The sequence below is a fragment of the Molossus molossus genome, unplaced genomic scaffold, assembly GCF_014108415.1.
Source record: "Molossus molossus isolate mMolMol1 unplaced genomic scaffold, mMolMol1.p scaffold_m16_p_19, whole genome shotgun sequence".
Taxonomy (NCBI): Eukaryota; Metazoa; Chordata; class Mammalia; order Chiroptera; family Molossidae; genus Molossus; species Molossus molossus.
In genome coordinates this window covers 6,504,672-6,522,245 of record NW_023425354.1, presented here as the reverse complement: position 1 = coordinate 6,522,245, position 17,574 = coordinate 6,504,672, and the positions used below count along the sequence as shown (strand labels likewise).

The window sequence follows — 17,574 nt, the reverse complement described above, 5'->3', positions numbered from 1 at the left end:
ATTTCTTTTGGAGAGCATCCCCAGACCCCTTCCTTCCCTTGCCACGCACGGGGTACGTGTGCACGCACGCGCGCGCGCGCGTGTGTATGTGTGTGTGAGACAGAAGAAAGGTGTCTGTCCAGGGAGAGGTGTGTGCACGCCACCCCCTCCCCCACCGAGCTCCCCAGCCCCGGGCAAGCTGCATCTCCTCGTCCAAGCATCTCCCTTTTCCCACTTCTTTCGGGGCTGGGCAGCCGGTGCCGGAACTGGGAGAGAGACCAAAGTCACAGCAGCCTTTTCCGGCCCCTGACTATCCAGTGATGCCCGGCCCGTGACCCTCCCTGTCCCCAAGTCCCCTCTGCCCCCTGCACTCAGGACAGTGAGTTCGAGTAAGGGAGGGCTGGGCTCCGCGGCGGGGCTCTCCCACACCCGAGGGCCCTCTTCCTTGGGTTCACAAGAACAAGCATGTTAGGGACAAGGAGCCAGCCAGGCCAACTCTCCCCCTTTGGTTGTTTTCTGTTTTCTCAATAAACCAAATGTTTGCTGGGGAAGCTGAGCAAGGGAGGGGGCAGTGGACGGCGAGGAGCAGGGCTGGGGGGCGGGGACCATCAGCGCCTGCCAGGGACAGGGCACCGCGGCAGCGGCTGGGTGGCGAGAGGGAGCTGTGCCCAGAACGCCCACCCTTGCATGGCCTGGCCGGCCGCAGGCCCAGAGCTCCAGCACGTGCTGGGAGGGGGCGGCTGGACTTCCAGAAGCTTCTCTCCTCAGTCAGGCCTGCCTTGCAGCCCTCTGCCTTTTCTCCCTGCCTCCCTCCAGGGGCCCAACCCCCTCTTGTGCACCCCAAGTACTGCCCCAGCTCTGCGCTGTCCCCAAGGAGCAGCCCGCCCCCCAGTCCGTCTCATGGTTTTCCTCTCCCTTCTCACTCCGGCTTTGCTGGCCCTGGAATCTCTGGAAAAATAAACTCGGGAGGTGAGCAGCTGACTTGGTTTCCTGGGGTTTAGTTTTCCGGCAGGGGGTGGAGGGTGGAGGGGAGTTCGGTGCCGTCTTTCTTGTTCCCCTTCAGACATCAAACAAATGATGAAAACCCTGCTATAGGAGCCCGGGAGCCAGGGGCGAGGCTGCTGGGGGGGCGGTAGAGGGTGCTCTGCTGACTCGGGGGGTTGGGGGGGTTCTGGGGCGTCGGGGTCCGACTGGCCTTGGGCCGAAAGAGGCTGCCCTGCTGGATGCCGCTGCTGTTGGCGATGGCGGGGTGGTCCGGCTCCCCCGAGTCGCTCTCGGTGTAGCTGTAGGCCTGGGCCCTGGAGATCCCCTTCTGCTGCCGCCGCCAGGAGTTGTAGTACGTGGGGTCGCTGATGTAGTGGTTGACGAAAGAGTGGGCCTTCTGGTGGTTCGGGTCGACCTCGTACTCGCTGTCGCTTCCCTGGGAGGACAGAGAACGGGGGTCGGTGGCCCATGGGGGCTGGGAGGCAGAGGACTCTGGCGTGAGTGTCCGCCTGGCCTCCTTCCTGGACCGTGGGCCCTCAGCCCCGCACTGCCCGGAGGGCACAATGCCCCAGGCCCGACTGTGCCTCCGCCCGCGCAGATAAAGGCGCAGCCCTGGGGGGTTTGGGGTGACCGGAAGAGGTGAGCTCTACTCTTCTTTACACGCGAGGTGAACTCCACACAGCCCAAAGGTAACCATTTAAAAGTACGCGTTTCCTGGTGGTGTGGCTCGGTGGTAGAGCGTCGACCCTGCACCAAGAGGTCCCTGGTTTGATTCTTGGTCAGGGCACATGCCCAGGTTGTGGGCCGATCCCCAGTGGGGGGCATGCAGGAGGCGGCCAGTCGATGTTCTCTCATGGATTTCTCTCTCTCTCTCATATCAATGAAGAAAAAAAAGCACGTGTTTTGGTGACATTAGGCGCATTCCTGGCACAGCGCGGCCATCACCTCCTCCTAGTTCCCAGACAGCGCATCCCTCGGCTCCCCCCACCCCAAACGCTTGCCCATGAAGCTGTCACTCCATTCCTTCCTCCCCGCCCCGCCCCGCCCTGCCCCGCCCCTGGCAACTTCCGGTTCCCGAGGCTCCCCCGTCCCTGCACATTTCACGCACGAGGAGTCATCCAGTCCGTGACTTTCGTGTCTGGCTTCTTTCCCTTAGCAGACTGTTTTCGAGGTTGACTTAATCATTGTATTTCTGATGCTGTGACCTCTGGGGCCTTGCTGACCCTGGAGGGACTGTCCCTCCCAGGGATGGTCAGTGCTCAGACCGTTAGCAGATGTCCCATCCGGAGCCTACAGCCCACCACCTCTAACGGGCTCTCCCTGCGGACCCATCTTCCTGCCCCTAATCACCCCAGGGCGGGGGACCAGACGACAGGGGACAGCCCCTACCCGCCAGGCGCCTGAATTTGTTCAGAGTGGCCTAACTCTGCTTCCCCTGCCTGGACGTTCCTGTGGGAACCACAGGCAAAGCCCCGGTCCAGGCCTCTTCCTGCTCGGCGACCCTGGCGTGTCCCTTCTTCCAGAGGCAGCTTTCTCCTGGCCTGTAGGCCACACCACACCTGAACAATAATAACAGACGCACATTTCAAAGCAGAGGTCCATGCACGACACACCGACTTCCCATCTTGGTCCAGCCTCGGACTTACTGGGTGACTGGGGACCTGGGGACGGAGCCAGCGCCAGCCGATAAGACCTGCAGAGGCTCCTGGCACCGCTCACCCATGTGTGATCCCAGACCAAGGCCACACTCAATTATACAACATGAGAAAACTATCACCGATGACCATCCTGAAGCTTTGAAAACGACATAGAACATTAAAAGCATTTTTAAAATTGTGGGTGCTTTGGTGTCCTTGGCTGGCACTCCATCTGCCTAGCGGGGAATCATCAGCACGAGACAAAAGTCAATCTGGGTTGCAAAGTAAAATAGCATTGGGATCTGAATTGTGAAGCTAAAAATATCGTGCGCCCCCTCCCCCACTCCAAGCTCCCAGCAATGTTTGGAGAAATAAGACAGCAGATGGGAGCACCCTTAGAACTCTCTGGAAGAGAGACACTCTGATTTTAGCGAACAGTAGTAACAAAATACAGCTCAGGGCCTTGGCCGGGTAGCTCAGTTGGTTAGAGCATCGTCCTGATGCTCCAAGGTTGCAGGTTCGATTCCTGATCAGGGCACATTCAAGAAGCAACCAATGAATGCATCAATGAATGGAACAACAAATCCTTCTCTCTCCAAAAAAAAAAAAAAAAAAAGAGCAAAAAATCAATAAATAAAATTAAAAATATATGTTCCTCAAACCATGCTCAGGCTGCCCCGTCTCTGCCCAGCAGACAATCCCATCAACCTGAGCAAAACCTACTTTGGAGGAACTGCCCCGGGAGACCAGGGAGCCCGCCGTGGGTCTGGGGTGGTTGGCTCTGTCCTGCTCAGCAGGTCAAGGAGCTGCGCAGCTGGCCTCGCCCGCGAGCTGAGCTGCGGGATCTGTACCATGTGCTCGTTCTTGGGAACTCAAGTCCTTCGCGGCAGCGAGACCCTCAAAAGAAAGAGCACTGACGTACTGAACTGTGATGACACTGACGACCGGCACCTTGCTGGATTTGCACACCTCTGCAGTGGCTGGTGAGTTTTGCCCCAGGACACTAAGAGCTGGGTGTGAACTCAGAGCAGCGGGGTTTTTCCAAAGCCCACACATGCGTAGAAGGCACAAGACGGGAATGAGGGCCCTCTCCCTAGTCGATCTGCTAATTTATGTCCTCTGGCCCCTCGCCTCCTCCTCCTCCTCCTCCGCACCTCTCTAACACCCCTGCCCCTAACCCTCCCCCTGCTCACCCCCCTCCCCCTGCAGAAAGCCCCAGGACCTAGGCGGTGGGAAGTCCCTTGCCTGCCTCCCCAGGATGCAGCATCACACAAGCCCCTTGCCAGCTGCGGGCCCAGGAGGGAAGGCTGCACAGACAGACAGACAGACAGACATGCCAAGAGTGGGGAGGGGTGGAGGGTGGGGCCTGATGTCTGTGGCTGTGTGAGGCTGCCCCAGAGAAGAGAAGTCTGAGCAGGCTGAGGCGATGCCATGAGGCAGGAGGCCGGGGTCCCTCCAGTCCAGGAGCAGCGAGGGTCTGTGAGTGTGGGGGGCTGAAGGGGTGCCCAGTTTCCCCTGCAGATGAAGTCCCTCTGGCAGGGCACCTACTCACTGGCAGGGATAGTTGCTAGCATCACTGCTAGAGGTTCTAGAACCTCGGCCAGCCCTGGGCCCGTCCCAGAGATAATGAGTGTCTGGGGTGGGAGGGGCCTGTGGCAGGGGGAAGGGCCACCTCTGTTCCTTACGGGCCAGGTAACGTTGGGCCCATCACTTGGCCTCTCTTGGCCTCAGCATGCGGGTCTGTAAAATGGGGAAGTCCCTGGAGGTCCCGGGGGGGGGGGGGGGGGGGGAATGAGCTACAGGAAAGAATGCCTGAAAGGTATCGTCAGGGGGAGAGGGAGGGTGGGTCTGGGTGGGCGGGGCCCTGGAAGCCCCACCAGGAGGGGTCAGAAGGGGTGGGGGCGGGGGAGCCGGACCGGACTCTGCTCAGGCAGCTCCCACTTCTCCCCCCCCCCTTCCCGAAGAGAGAGGCGCATCTGCAAGGCTGGGGACTGGTCTCTCTCGCCCTCCTGGGGGCTCAGGTCCCAAAGCTCATTCATCCAATCATCTCCCTTGTGCCAGCTACCATCTGTTGAGCACCTACTGTGTGCCAGACACTGTGGGGCAGCATTCCTGGTGGGGGAGGGGAGAGGGAGAAGGACGAGCTGGGAGCCAAATGGGCTGGGGGTGGGCTTCCCATCTGCCGCCCCAGCTCCCCTGCGGGGGGCTCTGCATCAGCGGCTGCTCTCTGGCCTCCGTCTCTGCGAACATCTGTTTCTTTTCTGGGTGGGGGTGGGGTGAGAAGAAAGAAAGCGAGGGGGGACGGGGGCTCCCATTCTGGCCCTCGGTAATTGAATGCAGCTCCCCAGTAACCGGCCCAGCACAAAGGGGCCCTTTCACCGGCAGCCGGGCCAGGCCGCCAGGCAATCAGAAACTGTTTCAGCTCCTGGGCCTCTTAACAGCTCCTCAAAGCTACTCAATCAGCAATTACCAGGGTCTGGGGAGGGGGCGGGCACAGACTCCAGGCCTGGTGATGGGAGCCAGGAGGGGGCCAAGGGGAGGGAGGACCCCAAGAGAAGACAGGAACAAAAGAGAGGGAGCAAAGGGAAGCCTTTTGCTTTTCTGCTCGGTTCTAGACACAGGAATTCTCACCAGACTCAGCCGGCGATGGGGAGGGTGCCGCACAGGCGTGGGGACCCGTGTTGAGACCCTGGCGCCAGGCAGGGTGCCCTCACCTTCCTGAACCTCAGAGGGCATGCAGGAACGGCTTGCCCCAGATGGCAGGAGGTCACCTTGTGCAGCTCCTTTAGAGCAGGGAAGCGGAGCCCCTCCCTCATCTGTGGTCCCAGGCTCTGCCTGCACCCAGTCCCGCTGAAGCCCAGCGGGAATCTGTCCCCGCGGTTGCCCTTGCCCTTGGGTGAGCCTCTCCTGCAGGGAGGGGCTGCAGGGGATTGGAAGTGGGGTGCAGCGACTCCCTCACTGGCTGTTCCCTTGGGGCACAAGTTTGTCAGGGCTCTGGGCTCCTTGTACTAAAATAGCTGGAAATCTCCCATGAATGTTCTTTGAAACATTGAACTTAGACACAATGTCACCTGGGCTACCAGTGACCTTACAAATCAAGCCAGTGTGTGCCTGCCCGCGGTTGTCAGAGACACCCGTGGTCGGGGACCTCCTGGAGGTCACTGGGGTGTGGAGTGGGTCAGCAAAGGCCTCCCTCCTTCCAACCCCCCTCTGTGCCGGGCAGCTGGGCGAGGCCAGTCTGCAGCGGATCCAGCCACAGAGCCAGCCGGACCTAGACTTAGATTCCCACTGGCTGCACGGCTGAGCTCTGGGACTAAGGGCATGCTGCTTGCCTTCAGAGCCTCAGTCTCCACAGCTGTTAAATGGGGGTCTTCCCGTCTGCATGGCAGGGCGGTTAGATGTTCAACGAGAATGTATAAAGTCGGGGCTCGGCCGGGTAGGTGCCCAGCACGGGGCTCTGTCTGTCCGTGTGTTTCTCGTTTGGGACAAGCTGGGCTTCCTGAGGCTGTGTGGTCCAGCCAAGGGGAAGCAGGAGCACTGGACCTGTAAGACTCGTGGTCCAATCTGATGGACGAGGGCAAACACTGGCCAAAGATGCGATACACTCAGCGGAAGGGTCAATGACCAAACTTAGACGGCAGTTCTGAGAACAAACTGTGGCTTCACTCGCCACCCTTGCAGCTGAACTCAAACCTGCACTCCTCCCTTCTATGCTTGGTGCAGCCCTGTCGCCTTCCCAGGCCCAGCTGAAACGCCACCTCCTCCAGGCAGCCCTCTGGGAGCTACCAGGAGGACGTGACCTTCCCCCGGGGATTTCTCACAGTGCTTTCTCCGCACCATGGAAAACAGGAAGCCTTTTCATCCCTTTCCTCCTGAAGTCAGTTACTGAGGTGATAATACTTCAGTGAGAAATGAACGTGGGATTATGTACACACGCGTGGCCTTCCCTTATAGATCAGAATATAGCGTTCGCAAGAGCCTGCCCTGCTCAGGGCTGTAGCCGCCGCCTGGAAACAGTACCTGGCACTGTTTAGCGGTCACAGAACAAATAGTTGTTGAATAAACATATCCAGGAAGGAAGGCATGGGCTCCACGGAGGGCAAATCCAGTGCCTACCCCTCCCAAGCGCCACACACGGCCAGCCACCTGCGTGGGGTGCACAGTAGGTGCGCAGCAGATTAGAGGTGGAACTTGGCTTCCTGTTGGGGGCTCTCCGATTCACCCTCCTCCTGGAGGGTTAAGTGGTGACATTCTGGAATAATCCTTAGAATCATTCCTGGCTCCTTGTAAGTGTTCCTTCAATATTCACTATTATGATGGATGCTCAATAAATACTGTAGAAAATCTAATTTGTCCTGTATTTTCTTGGACTTCGCAGATAGGCTTAATTCCATCACAGTGAACTTAGCGGGGCTGTCGGGATGGCACCAAAACTCGAACTGCTGTCAGGAGCTGGTACCACGGCTTGGAGTTTTTCCCCATTGAGATTTTCTTGTATGTTAACTGAAATTTTTATACCAAACTTGGGCTCTTCCTTGGAAAATGGAGTTGGAATGAAGCCACACTTTTTTTTAGAAGTTCAGTCGAACAAGCCACAGGCTCTTGAAGCCTCAGCTTTTGTGTGCCCGCCACCCCCCCCCCCACACACACACAGAGGCCTGGACCCCTCCTTCCGTGGCCCCCACCCCCACCCGTGCCCTCTGGGGATGGCCAGCCCCCAGCCCTCACCACAGCCCCCTCAGGGCCTTTCTCACATCATATCATGTGTGTCTGTTTATAAGAAACATCGACTTTTTGTTTATTACTGTATCACAGGGAATGGCTGGCAAATGTCCACTCACTTTGGAGAGCGAGTTTCGGGTGGTCCGACTTAGAATATAAACCAGGCGGCACATGCAGAACACGCTCAGCGGGCGTGGGGGAGGGCTCCAGGAGACAGGCAGCGACTCTCCAGGGCCGGGACACGGGGGAGGGCCTGTGTGGCCCTGACCCTCAGCGACCCGTCCTTGAGAGACCGTCACAGTGGGACACGGAGTGGGACACCGTAAGCCCCAGTTGGAAAGTCCAACAGTGGACGCCCCACAATCCACACACTTATTTGTAGTCGAGGGGCAAGAGAGTAGTCACAGGGTTTCCATACGTTGGTAACAAGGGCCTCGGAGGGTGGCCAGGGTGTCCCAGGCTGTCCCCCCAGCCCCCAGGGAGCTCCCGGGAGGCAGGGCCCGTCGCCATCACCTCCGTGTCTCAGAGAACAGGCTCAAGAGGTGACCGCTGAGAAGTCAGTGTCTGCTCACCCACCCCAGACAGACACTGACATCCAGGCCTCTCTGCGGTCAAGGCACAAACTCTGATCTGACACGAGGCACAGGGGACATGCCGGCTGAAGGGCCACTCCAGAGCAAGCGGGCCCAAATGGTGCTGATTGGCGCTGCTCAGGCCCGATTCTGTCCCTTAATGCACGCCCTGTGACAGCCCTTTGGACAGATGGTGCTGCTGCCTCGTGTGGGTGAGGCTGCCAAGGACCCTCCTCCTCTAGATCAGTCAGGGGCGGAGCTGGGACTCCAGCCCCGGGCAGGCGACCAGCCCCCACTACCTGGTGCTTCAAGCAGCTGGGCCACCGCGCGGTGAGCCGGTCCACGCTAGGATGTCTTTCGTAACAGCTCTGGTGCCTGGAGCACTTTCCCCTGGTGTCTGGCTTAGAGTCTGTTGGTTTTGTTTGTTTTCGGCAACCACAGGCAGCTGTTCTCAAGACCGCCTCACCAGCCAGTTCTGCCGTGAGGGTGACGTCACTGGCGCAGGGTGGGGCCCAGGGGACTCTGCTGCGGGTGGAGAGCTGCCTGTGGGGTCTGGCTCCGCAACTCAGGACCCGGGACCCTGGGTTCACCCTCCAGCTGTGGGTCCAGAGCCAACGCGCTTAAGCTCGCTGAGCCTTGGTTTCCCCATCTGTGCAAATGAGACCACAGCAATGCCTGCCTCCGGGGTCACTGTGGTGCTATGGAGTGGTGAGGCCCTGAGCAGAGCTCCTGGGGTGGGGCCCGTGTCATCGGTGTTGCTCAGAGGGCTGCACTGCTCTGTGTGAGCTGTGGTCAGAAGGGACAACTGTCTCTCTCCGCTAACCTGTCTCTATCCGCTAACCTGTCTCTATCCACTAAGCTGCTTGGTCTCTATCCACTAACCTGTCTCTGTCCGCTAACCTGCTTGGTCTCTATCCGCTAACCTGTCTCTATCCGCTAACCTGTCTCTGTCTGCTAACCTGCTTGGTCTCTATCCGCTAACCTGTCTCTATCCGCTAACCTGTCTCTATCCGCTAACCTGTCTCTATCCGCTAACCTGCTTGGTCTCTATCCGCTAACCTGCTTGGTCTCTATCCGCTAACCTGTTTCTATCCGCTAACCTGTCTCTATCTGCTAAGCTGCTCAGCACGACCAGCTTCCCCAATGCCCCTCTCTCGTCTTCAACAAAAATGTGCCCAGTGCGTGCCCGGTGCCACGCAGGACACCGAGGCTACAGCAGGAGTCAGAACTGTCACACACCCTCATGCATCCCTCCCTCATGAAACTTAGCTTCCAACGTGAACAGACCCAACGCAGCCCAGCAGGGCCCCCAGATCAAGCCCGAGCCATCCCAGGCTCTCCAGGTCCACCTTCCCGGAAGTCAGTGACACCTTCCTGGAAGTCAGCGACAACTTCCCGGAAGTCAGTGACAACTTCCCGGAAGTCAGCGACAGCTGACTTCTGGAGCCCGGAAGCCCCCTTTCACGAGGGCAGGTGCTCTTGGGGGTGTGGGGCTGCTTCCAGGTTGCTGCGGACACAGTGTTCAAGCGATGGGCTTGCTTTGAGCAGAGACCAGTGGCTAAGTGGAGGGTCTCAGGCACCCTGCCACGCTGGGGGAACTTAGGAAGGGTGGTCCTGGGAGAGCCGGGGGCCTGGCATGGCCTCAGGGACCAGCTCTGTGTCCTGTGGGGGGTCCCTCAGTCTCACAAAAGGATGGCTAAGAAAGCGCTGGTGACCTGGGGCAGTCCCTCCTGCTCCCTGACAGGGCGGCTCAGCCACCGAGGGTGGATCCCTAGCGCCCTCTGGCTCTCCATGGCCGGAACACGGCTTAAGGGGCACAGCGAGTGTCTTTCTTTCCGAATTTTACCTTGAGTCCCTAGAACCTAAATGTTCATCACCATCTTCGGGGAGAAGGAAGAAAAATCAGGCTTCGGAGACGCGCGGCCTGTAACTCCCCGTATGCATGTGGCCACAAGGAGTTAAATACTCATCACAGGACGCCACGGCCTGAATCACGGGAGTCCCTGTGTGAGCCGGGCTGGGCTGGGGGCTGTCCCTGCCAGCAGAGCTGGGTGCCAGCTCCACCTTCCTGGCTCTGCCAGGCCCATCAGCGACCCTGGCGCTGGACAAACGGCAGTGGGCGGGGCCCTCGGCGCACCAGCCCACCACCAGGTCCCGGGCTGGCTGGCACCCTCTACGCGGCCCACAGCCTGCTCCCTGCTGGCAGCTCTTCCTGTGGGTCCTCTCCCAGGACCGGGCGGAGAGGCCCAGGGCGTGGGACACAGTGGCCTTTCTGGGCCCTTCCTCGGCAACCACCAGGCTTGGCCCAGGCCGGAGGGTTGGGGTGGAGGCCTAACATCCCTTCCCTGAAATGCACTCACCCCCTCCCCCCAGCCTGGGACAGAGTCCCATGGGCCCACCCAGCGGCAGCCTGTTACGCTGTCTCCCAGGGACGCCACCCCCCTTAGTATGCGAGCTGACGTTTATGGGACGCTTGCCGGCGCCAGGCCCTGTGCTGTTTCTCACGGTGCACCTCAGCGGATCCTCCCCACCGCCCCAGGGCCTGCTGTCATCCCTGCCCATTCTACAGATGGAGAGACTGAGGCTCAGAGAGGCTAGCTACCACACCTAGGACGCCCAGCTCACCGGCAGCAGAGGCAGGATTCAAACTGAGCTTTGAACCTCCAAAGCGTTACTGCCTTACTCGTCTCTATGCTTCCCACCTTGGGGTGCCAGGGCACCCAGCCTCCCATTTCTGGGGCTCATTCGGACCCTGAGTAGCTCAGCGTATTGGTTCTCCGGGCTCTGGCAAGACAGCCTGCTATGCCAACCCCCCTCTCCTGGTCTCCCCGGGTCTTTGCAGGGCGGAGCCACTGAGCAACCGAGCATGTGGGGTGACTCCTAAGAGGTGAGGACCATGGTCTTGGGGTGTCTTACATGATCAAGGTTCTAGGGACCCCGTGAGCCCTGGAGAGCGGCCAGGCAAATTCTGAGCAGAGCAGGCAGGTGGCAGCTGGCCCAGACGTGACTTGAGTCTGCCGGGGACTCCGTCTCTGGCCCACAGAGGGGAGGAGGGAAGGAAAGGGGCCATGCGGATGGGCCCCGGGTACCGGGCCCTCCCGCCCTCACCTGGGAGTCGGAGATCTCCGAGGGCTTCTCCGTCAGGCTGCTGCTCTCGGCCTGGATGAGGTCGTTGTACTTGGTGACGTCCTCATCGGAGTAGTGCAGGCTGCCCGGGCTGGGCCGGGGCGGGGACCTAGAGAGAGTGGGGCGAGGCTGAGAGGGGGCCTCGCTCAGCAGCCTCCTCCGGTTCGGGGAGTCCACAGTGAGCCCGGAGCACAAAGGACCTCGGGTCCCTCACCCTACCGTATCTGCTCATCTCAGGCCTGTGCCTGGAAGGTGCATGGGGGGTGCTGGGGTGGGAGGCTCAGGGTGCCGGCCTCTCAAATCAGCTCAGGCATGGGGGTGGGGTAGGGGGTAGACACCTTGACTCTCCACTTGCGATTCTAGGGACACGTGACCTTTGGAGTCAGAATCACCTGGCCACGAATGTCACAAAGCATCCGGGCCCCACGAGACCTCCGGATGGGACTCTCGGGTGAGGCCCGGAGACCGCATTGCAGACAGACTCCCCGTGCAATCCGTACACCCACCAGGTGAGCTTTAGAGAGCGGACACGGGTCAGGAGAAACGAAGCACCGTGCCGCCCTCCGGACCGCAGGGATGGCAGTGGTTCCCAGGGCTCAGTCACGTGCCACCCCGGAAACTCAGCCCTGGAGGAAGTTGTGCATTTCCAGGTGAGTTAGAGCCCTTGCGTGACCAGAAGCAAGAGCCCTGAGGGCTGAGAGTGAGGAGAGCGGCCAGGCTGGGGTCCTCCACGACTCTGCTCAGGACGGCGTGCAAGGGGGTGCTGCCCAGGGCCTGACACCCCAACTCTGCCCAGCCTGCCCCAGGAAGGCTTCCTGGAGCTGTGGCTCTGAACCCCAGCCGTCTGCACAGGGGCAGGAGACCGTCGGCTGCAGAAACGCCGCTCTGAGAACAGTCCCGCAACCTGGGAGCGTGTCCCAAGCACCCCCTGCTCGTACTGTATGTGCACTGGCTTTATTCCAATCAGCAGAGTGCACCTTTATACTAAAAATAAAAGAATCACAGTACTCGCTGCAGCTTCCTGTAGACAAGACGGGCAAGTACCTGACACAGAGGAGGGAGAAAAGGGGGTGCAGACTAACGCTGTGCTGGTGCCATGCAGGTGAGTGGGGGCTGGGTCAGGCCTGCGGCCTGGGGCCTGTTTGCTGCACATGGAACTTCTGTGTATCCCCAGTGGCGCCTGGACAGCCAGGGCCGCAGTGTGTGTCCAATGTGGGCGTGAGAGGCAGGCGAGGCCAGGCGGTCAGTGAAATGCCCCCTTGTTCCATGTGGCAGGGCCCTGGAGCCAGCCTGGCGAGACTGCGGTGGCCATGCTGGGCCCGCCACGGTGGCCTCAAATGTCCCTTTCTTTGGAAAGCTGGCTTTGATGGAGGGTGAGAGTGGGGCCTCACTAGCCGGCACCCCCACCCCCATCCTGAAGGACACACACATCGCCCCTTCCCTCTGGGACCAGACAGAGATGTTTTGTGAGCTGCCCCTGCCCTTGAAAATGAGCAGGCGGCCAGCCACAGGGGGTGGGGCTAGGAGGCCAGGGGGTGGGGCTAGGAGGCCAGGGGGGTGGAGAGACGTCAGAGAGAGCTGGGTGCACTGGTCTCGTCCTTCCGTCCTTCCGGGTGCTGCTCTTAGGTGCTGCCCTTGAGGATGTGCGGAGAGTGTGGCGGGGGCGGGGTAGGAGAAAACTCCTGCAACCACTGAGGTGCGCTGGGGGGGGCGGGGAGCCTGTGCACACTCGGAGTGCCCTTTCTTTCCAGAACTGGGAGGACAGGTAGGGCATGAGCCATCATGGGGAGCTCCTGGCACCTCTCACTCAGGTGTGTCTGCCCCGCCTACCTTTGCTGGGTCGGCTCCCCTTTGGGGCAAGTGAATAGCATAGCTTCAGGCTGTCCTGGAAACAGCTTCCAACGGCAGTTGGTTGGTTTGCAAAACGGTGCAACTTATTTGTCTTCTGCTGTCATCGGCAGAAACCCTTCGTACGGCCTCCTTGTGCTTCCTCCCAGCCTGCCCGCGCCTGGGCCGCCGCCCTGAGCCCCTGGCTGTGCTGCCCGGCCCTGCTGGGTCTGCCGACCGTTCCCACTCAGGGTGGAAAGCTATTCCCAGGCGGGGTGAGGACTGACTACCTGTGGCCCTCCCGAACCTGGGCACTGCTGGCGCCCCCCCATCCTCACCCCCCCAGAAAGCCTGCTACCTGGTGTACAGGCCGTTCTTTCGGCAGAAGGAGTTCTTGACGGAGAGGCGCCGGTTGTTGAGTTCCAGGGCCGGGAAGCTGCTTTCATCCAGACTCATCATCTCCCCGTGGCCCAGGGCACCCGCCTTGGCACTGCTCCCTGGGGGACAGAGCGACACGTCACTCACTCTGTGCCCCAGACTGGACGGCCTCCCTCCACACTCCCCTTCTCCCCACCTGGCCGGCTGCCCCCTTCCCCCCGTTAGAGCTGAAACCGAAGTAGGAGCTGGAGATGGTGTAGGAAGCCCGGGCAGGCGCATTTCCGGGGGAGGGAGACAGACCACGCAAGCCCAGCGGGCGGCTGGGGCCCGCTCACCCGAGTCTGCCTTCTTGGCGTACTTCTTGCTCTGGCCCCGGATGATGAGCACGAAGACCAGGAGCAGGATGAAGATGAGGCCGACCAGGGCGATGACCACCAGGAACCACCACTCCTCGTAGAACGGGCTGGCTCTCTGGGCTGGACCACGGACGGGGCGTCAGGGCCAGGGTGCTCTGCCCCTCTTGCCTCCAAACCGTCCACCCCAGCGGGGACCCGACCTCCTGCTCTCAGTCTATGGGTAGCGGGGTCTGGGCCCTCGGAATGAGGTCGAGCCTAAGACCAGGTTGGGAGGGACACTCATCTCGAGCATCAGCTCTGATCCACTGCGCCCCCTGGAGGGCTGATGTGAGGAGTTCGGAGGCTGCTTCTGGACTCGCCAGGAAAGAGTGCGGGGATGGACTAGTGATGTCTGCTGGAGACGCGGGCTGGGGGGAGGGGAGGCATGCTTGCTACTTTCCCATCACCACCCTCGGCCTCCCCGCCAGGCAGAGCCAACTCTGCGCTGGGAGGTGCTCAGGTGGCCTGTGGCGGGGCTGGCAGTCAGTCCCCAGGTTCAGCTGGGACGGAATCTCTTTCCAGTGGCAGAAAGTTGGGGTTGTTGGGAGGGTGGACACGGGTGGGTCTTTCGAATGCCTCTCTGGGTAGGGCTCCCCTTCTTCCGAAGCCCCCCTTGGTATGCTTTCTGCACCCAGCTGGGCTAACCCACACCGCTGCCTGCTGGGGGCTGGCTTCTATTTCAGCCAAGTGTTTACTTCCCACGTTCTGCCCATCCGGGCAAGGGTGGAAGTGGGGGGGGGGCAGCACGTGTTTGAAACTCCCCCAGGGAGCAGAGACTGAGATTCATTTCTGCCTGGAGGGGAGAGGCCTGGGTATTGAAAGCGGCCAGTGGTTAGACTTGGGGTGGTGGGTTTCAGTGTTAGAGTCCTTTGCGAGGTCTGAGAGGCTGGACCGAGAGGAGGAAGGCAGGCGCCCCCCCCACTGGGTACTGCTGTCGGGCATCCAGGCCTGGGCTCCACAGGCTGCTGACTCGGTCTGTTTGGGGGGCGGTCTCTATGGAGACACACAGCTACGGCCTGGCGCCCTTGAATCTCCTGGGTGATCAGTTCCTGGAAGCGCTCATGTTGGGCCCACTGATTCGTTCACAAGCCCACTGGGCCTCTTGCCCAGGGCTTTTGGAGTCGTTTAGAAGGAACCCGGAGGGCCATGGCCCCCAGCTTCCTCCAGAGCAGAAAGCTGACTCAGGCCCTGGCCCAGGGCTCAGGGCTCCGGGGCACTGAGGGGACAGTGCGTTTCGGTCCCCACCTCCACGTTTCCAGGGCTCTGCTGCCTGTCCTCCTCCCCCACCGCCCAGCCTCATCACCCCTCCCCCCGAGGCCGGTACCTGGCACAGACTGGGAGGGGCTGCTGGGGGTGCCGAAGCCGTAGTCGTTGACGGCGATGACCCGGAAGTCGTAGCTCACGCCCGGCTTCAGGATGTCCATGCTGAACGTGTAGGAGGTCACCTCCTTGGGGATGTCTTTGATGAGGATGTCCCAGAGCCCCTCGTCTGCAAGAGCGAGGAGGGGAGGCACCCCGTGAGGTGCGTCCTGTTGCTCCCCGAGAGCTGACCTGGCTGGTCTGCCCTGCCAACGCCGACCTCCAGGCTTGGCACCCGGAAGGTCCTCAGGAGACTTTTATAAAGATGTCTTTTGCAGTATCTGGCCCTTTTAGTCTTCTTGTTAAAATGTCTATAGAACATTTAAAATGTATAACCTGCAGGAAATACTGTAGCAAGCCACCCAATACCAGCATCCAGACAGACCCGCCTCTGCAGCCCCGAAGGGCAGACCTGCAGACTAGGCTGCTTCCCTGGCGTTACAATGTGCTGCCCCCCCGTCCCTAACGGGGTCCCTGTGTTCCTGATCCCCGATCCTATTCAAAGCACACAGCGTAGTGGCATCCAACACAAAGAAGAGGACTTTTGTTTTTTTAAAACAGCTGCAAAAGGGATTGGGGTTGCCCGGGAGCGTGTGGTCAAGTTGCCTGGATTTGATGGGGCCCTGCCTCAGGTCCTTCGGTGCTTAGGAGCAGGGATCTGAGGAGAAGCGGGGACCTGAGAGGGCCGGAGAGATGCCCCTCTGTACTCCACCATATTGTCCCCAACCAGGCCGATTTTGAGCTCCTGACTTCCTTTCAAGCCCCCTGCCTTGTCTGAACTGTCAGCCTGAGATGAAAGCAACGCTCCCTGCTGGTCTAAGAGAAGACGGAGCATCTTCAGGCCCCTGCAGAGCCTGGGAGGGGCCCAGGCCAGGCGCTCTGCGTGGGGCCAATGGGGTTGGCTTGGCCCTGGGAAATGGGGTGAGTCTTCCTGCTTGTGCCAGTGCAGGGCTGACTTGGGGACCAGTGTCGAGCCACCCTGGGCCCTGCTCAGGTTCCCTTCTCATGTGGACCAGGGGTCCGGAGGTCTGAGAAGGACCTTGGTGGGCTGAGCTCCTAGGTCCTTCATCCTGTGACCTGCTCCAGGGAGGTCACCCAGGGACCAGTGGGTCCTCCAGGATGTGACTGTCCCGGACCCACCCCCACAGCGTGCCCCTCCGGGCCCTCCCGCCTCCCCCTCCCCCAAGTGCCTTTCTTCGTTATCTGCTTGTGAACTCCTGGGAACAGCTGCCTTTGAGGCCCACAGGCTCCCCCGCGCCCGCTCGGCCCTTCCCCGGGGCTGATGGACGGGCTGTTTCCACGCCACACTTTACGGATCCACTGCCGTCAAGAATTCTAGTGGAGGTGCCACACCCCCATTGGCGTTTGGGACCAAGAGTGTGGTGCGACCTGCTGAAGCTTCCTTCCCCATCCCTCTTAGATTCGAAGGCGGCCGTGGGGACCAGTCTGCTCTCTGCTGTCATCACCAAAGGCTCCGGGCCCTCAGACTCGGCCGCACCCCCTTATTTGTTTAGTTTTGGGAACCCCCTCCACATTGCGTCTGTTGTGCAACGTCTCTCTCCCCTGCTAGGCTGGGAGATTCCTCCGGGGCCGGATCTGTCCCCCAGCACAGACGTCCTCTACTGTGGAATGAGCTCACGCTAGCCTTTCTTCCTCAGCCCCTTCTGAGCACTCTGTGCCCCAATTTCAGTGCCGTGTGCCTCGACACCTAAGTGTTGGGGTGCAAATCCACTTTCCTCCTGACTCTGATTTCTCTCATTGTGACAGTCACAGGGATGCTGGTGGTGACCATACGACAGTGACACTCATTCCTTGTCGTGCGCCATGGCTCAGAGGCTGTACTTCTCATGCCCACGGCAACGGCAGGGAGGGGGGCTGTTGTACCCATGCCACAGACGAGGAAACCGAGGCTCGGAGTGCTGGGCCCGTCCTCCCGAGGCCGCACCGCCCTAAGTGGCAGAGCTGGGGTGGCAGCCCAGAGCCGTGCGACCCTCGGGATGCCCAGGGTGGTGCCCGGCGCCGTCGGCGGCTGGATCAGGGTTTGCCGGATGGGCCTGCTCAGGACCCTGCCGCCTCAGAGGCGGGAGCTGTCCTGCCTGCTGTCTGACTGGCCTCATTTCCCCACACAGAAATGAAGGGTAGGGCCGGGGCTCGGGCCGGGGCTCGGGCCAGGCTAGAAGCTGCTGGAATGTCAAGCTGCGGCTCTGGCTTCCGGCCCTTGGAGTCGGCTGACCTGCGGGCGGGTTCCACGGGGCGGACACCTCCCGCGAATCCCTCGGCTGCCCCTGCTTTGCAGAAAGCGGGTGTGTTTAGTTGACTCTGCCCAGCACAAAGCATGCCCTGAAGATGAGGAGGGTGAGGCCGCAGACCACCAGGGGCACGGAGTGGGGAGGAGGACAACCCTGCATGGGAGCCGGCCGCACAGTCTGCAGAGGTGTCCCCTGGGCTCCGCCCTGTCCTCCCAGCCTGCCAGCCCCGCCACCAGCCCTCTGCCACCGCTCCGGGTCCCCATCCCTCAGGGCATCCTGGCTCAGTCCCTCCTCTTACATTCAGTCCTCGATCCCACCTGTGGGGACCAACTCAGGGCCCCCCAAA

General features: G+C 60.8%; 1 protein-coding gene across 1 annotated transcript in view; it reads right to left on the bottom strand.

Moving 5' to 3' along the window:
- Positions 1-853: 853 nt before the first annotated feature.
- The window catches only part of SDK2 (sidekick cell adhesion molecule 2), a 237,562-nt gene continuing 220,841 nt past the window's right edge, over positions 854-17,574 (bottom strand). The window contains exons 41-45 of the mRNA XM_036268767.1: positions 14,945-15,109; positions 13,561-13,701; positions 13,206-13,344; positions 11,003-11,129; positions 854-1,399 (exon numbers count right to left, since the gene is read on the bottom strand). Of these exons, the coding sequence (XP_036124660.1) occupies positions 1,046-1,399; positions 11,003-11,129; positions 13,206-13,344; positions 13,561-13,701; positions 14,945-15,109 (926 nt within the window). The 3' untranslated portion in view covers positions 854-1,045. The remainder of the gene's footprint in view (positions 1,400-11,002; positions 11,130-13,205; positions 13,345-13,560; positions 13,702-14,944; positions 15,110-17,574) is intronic.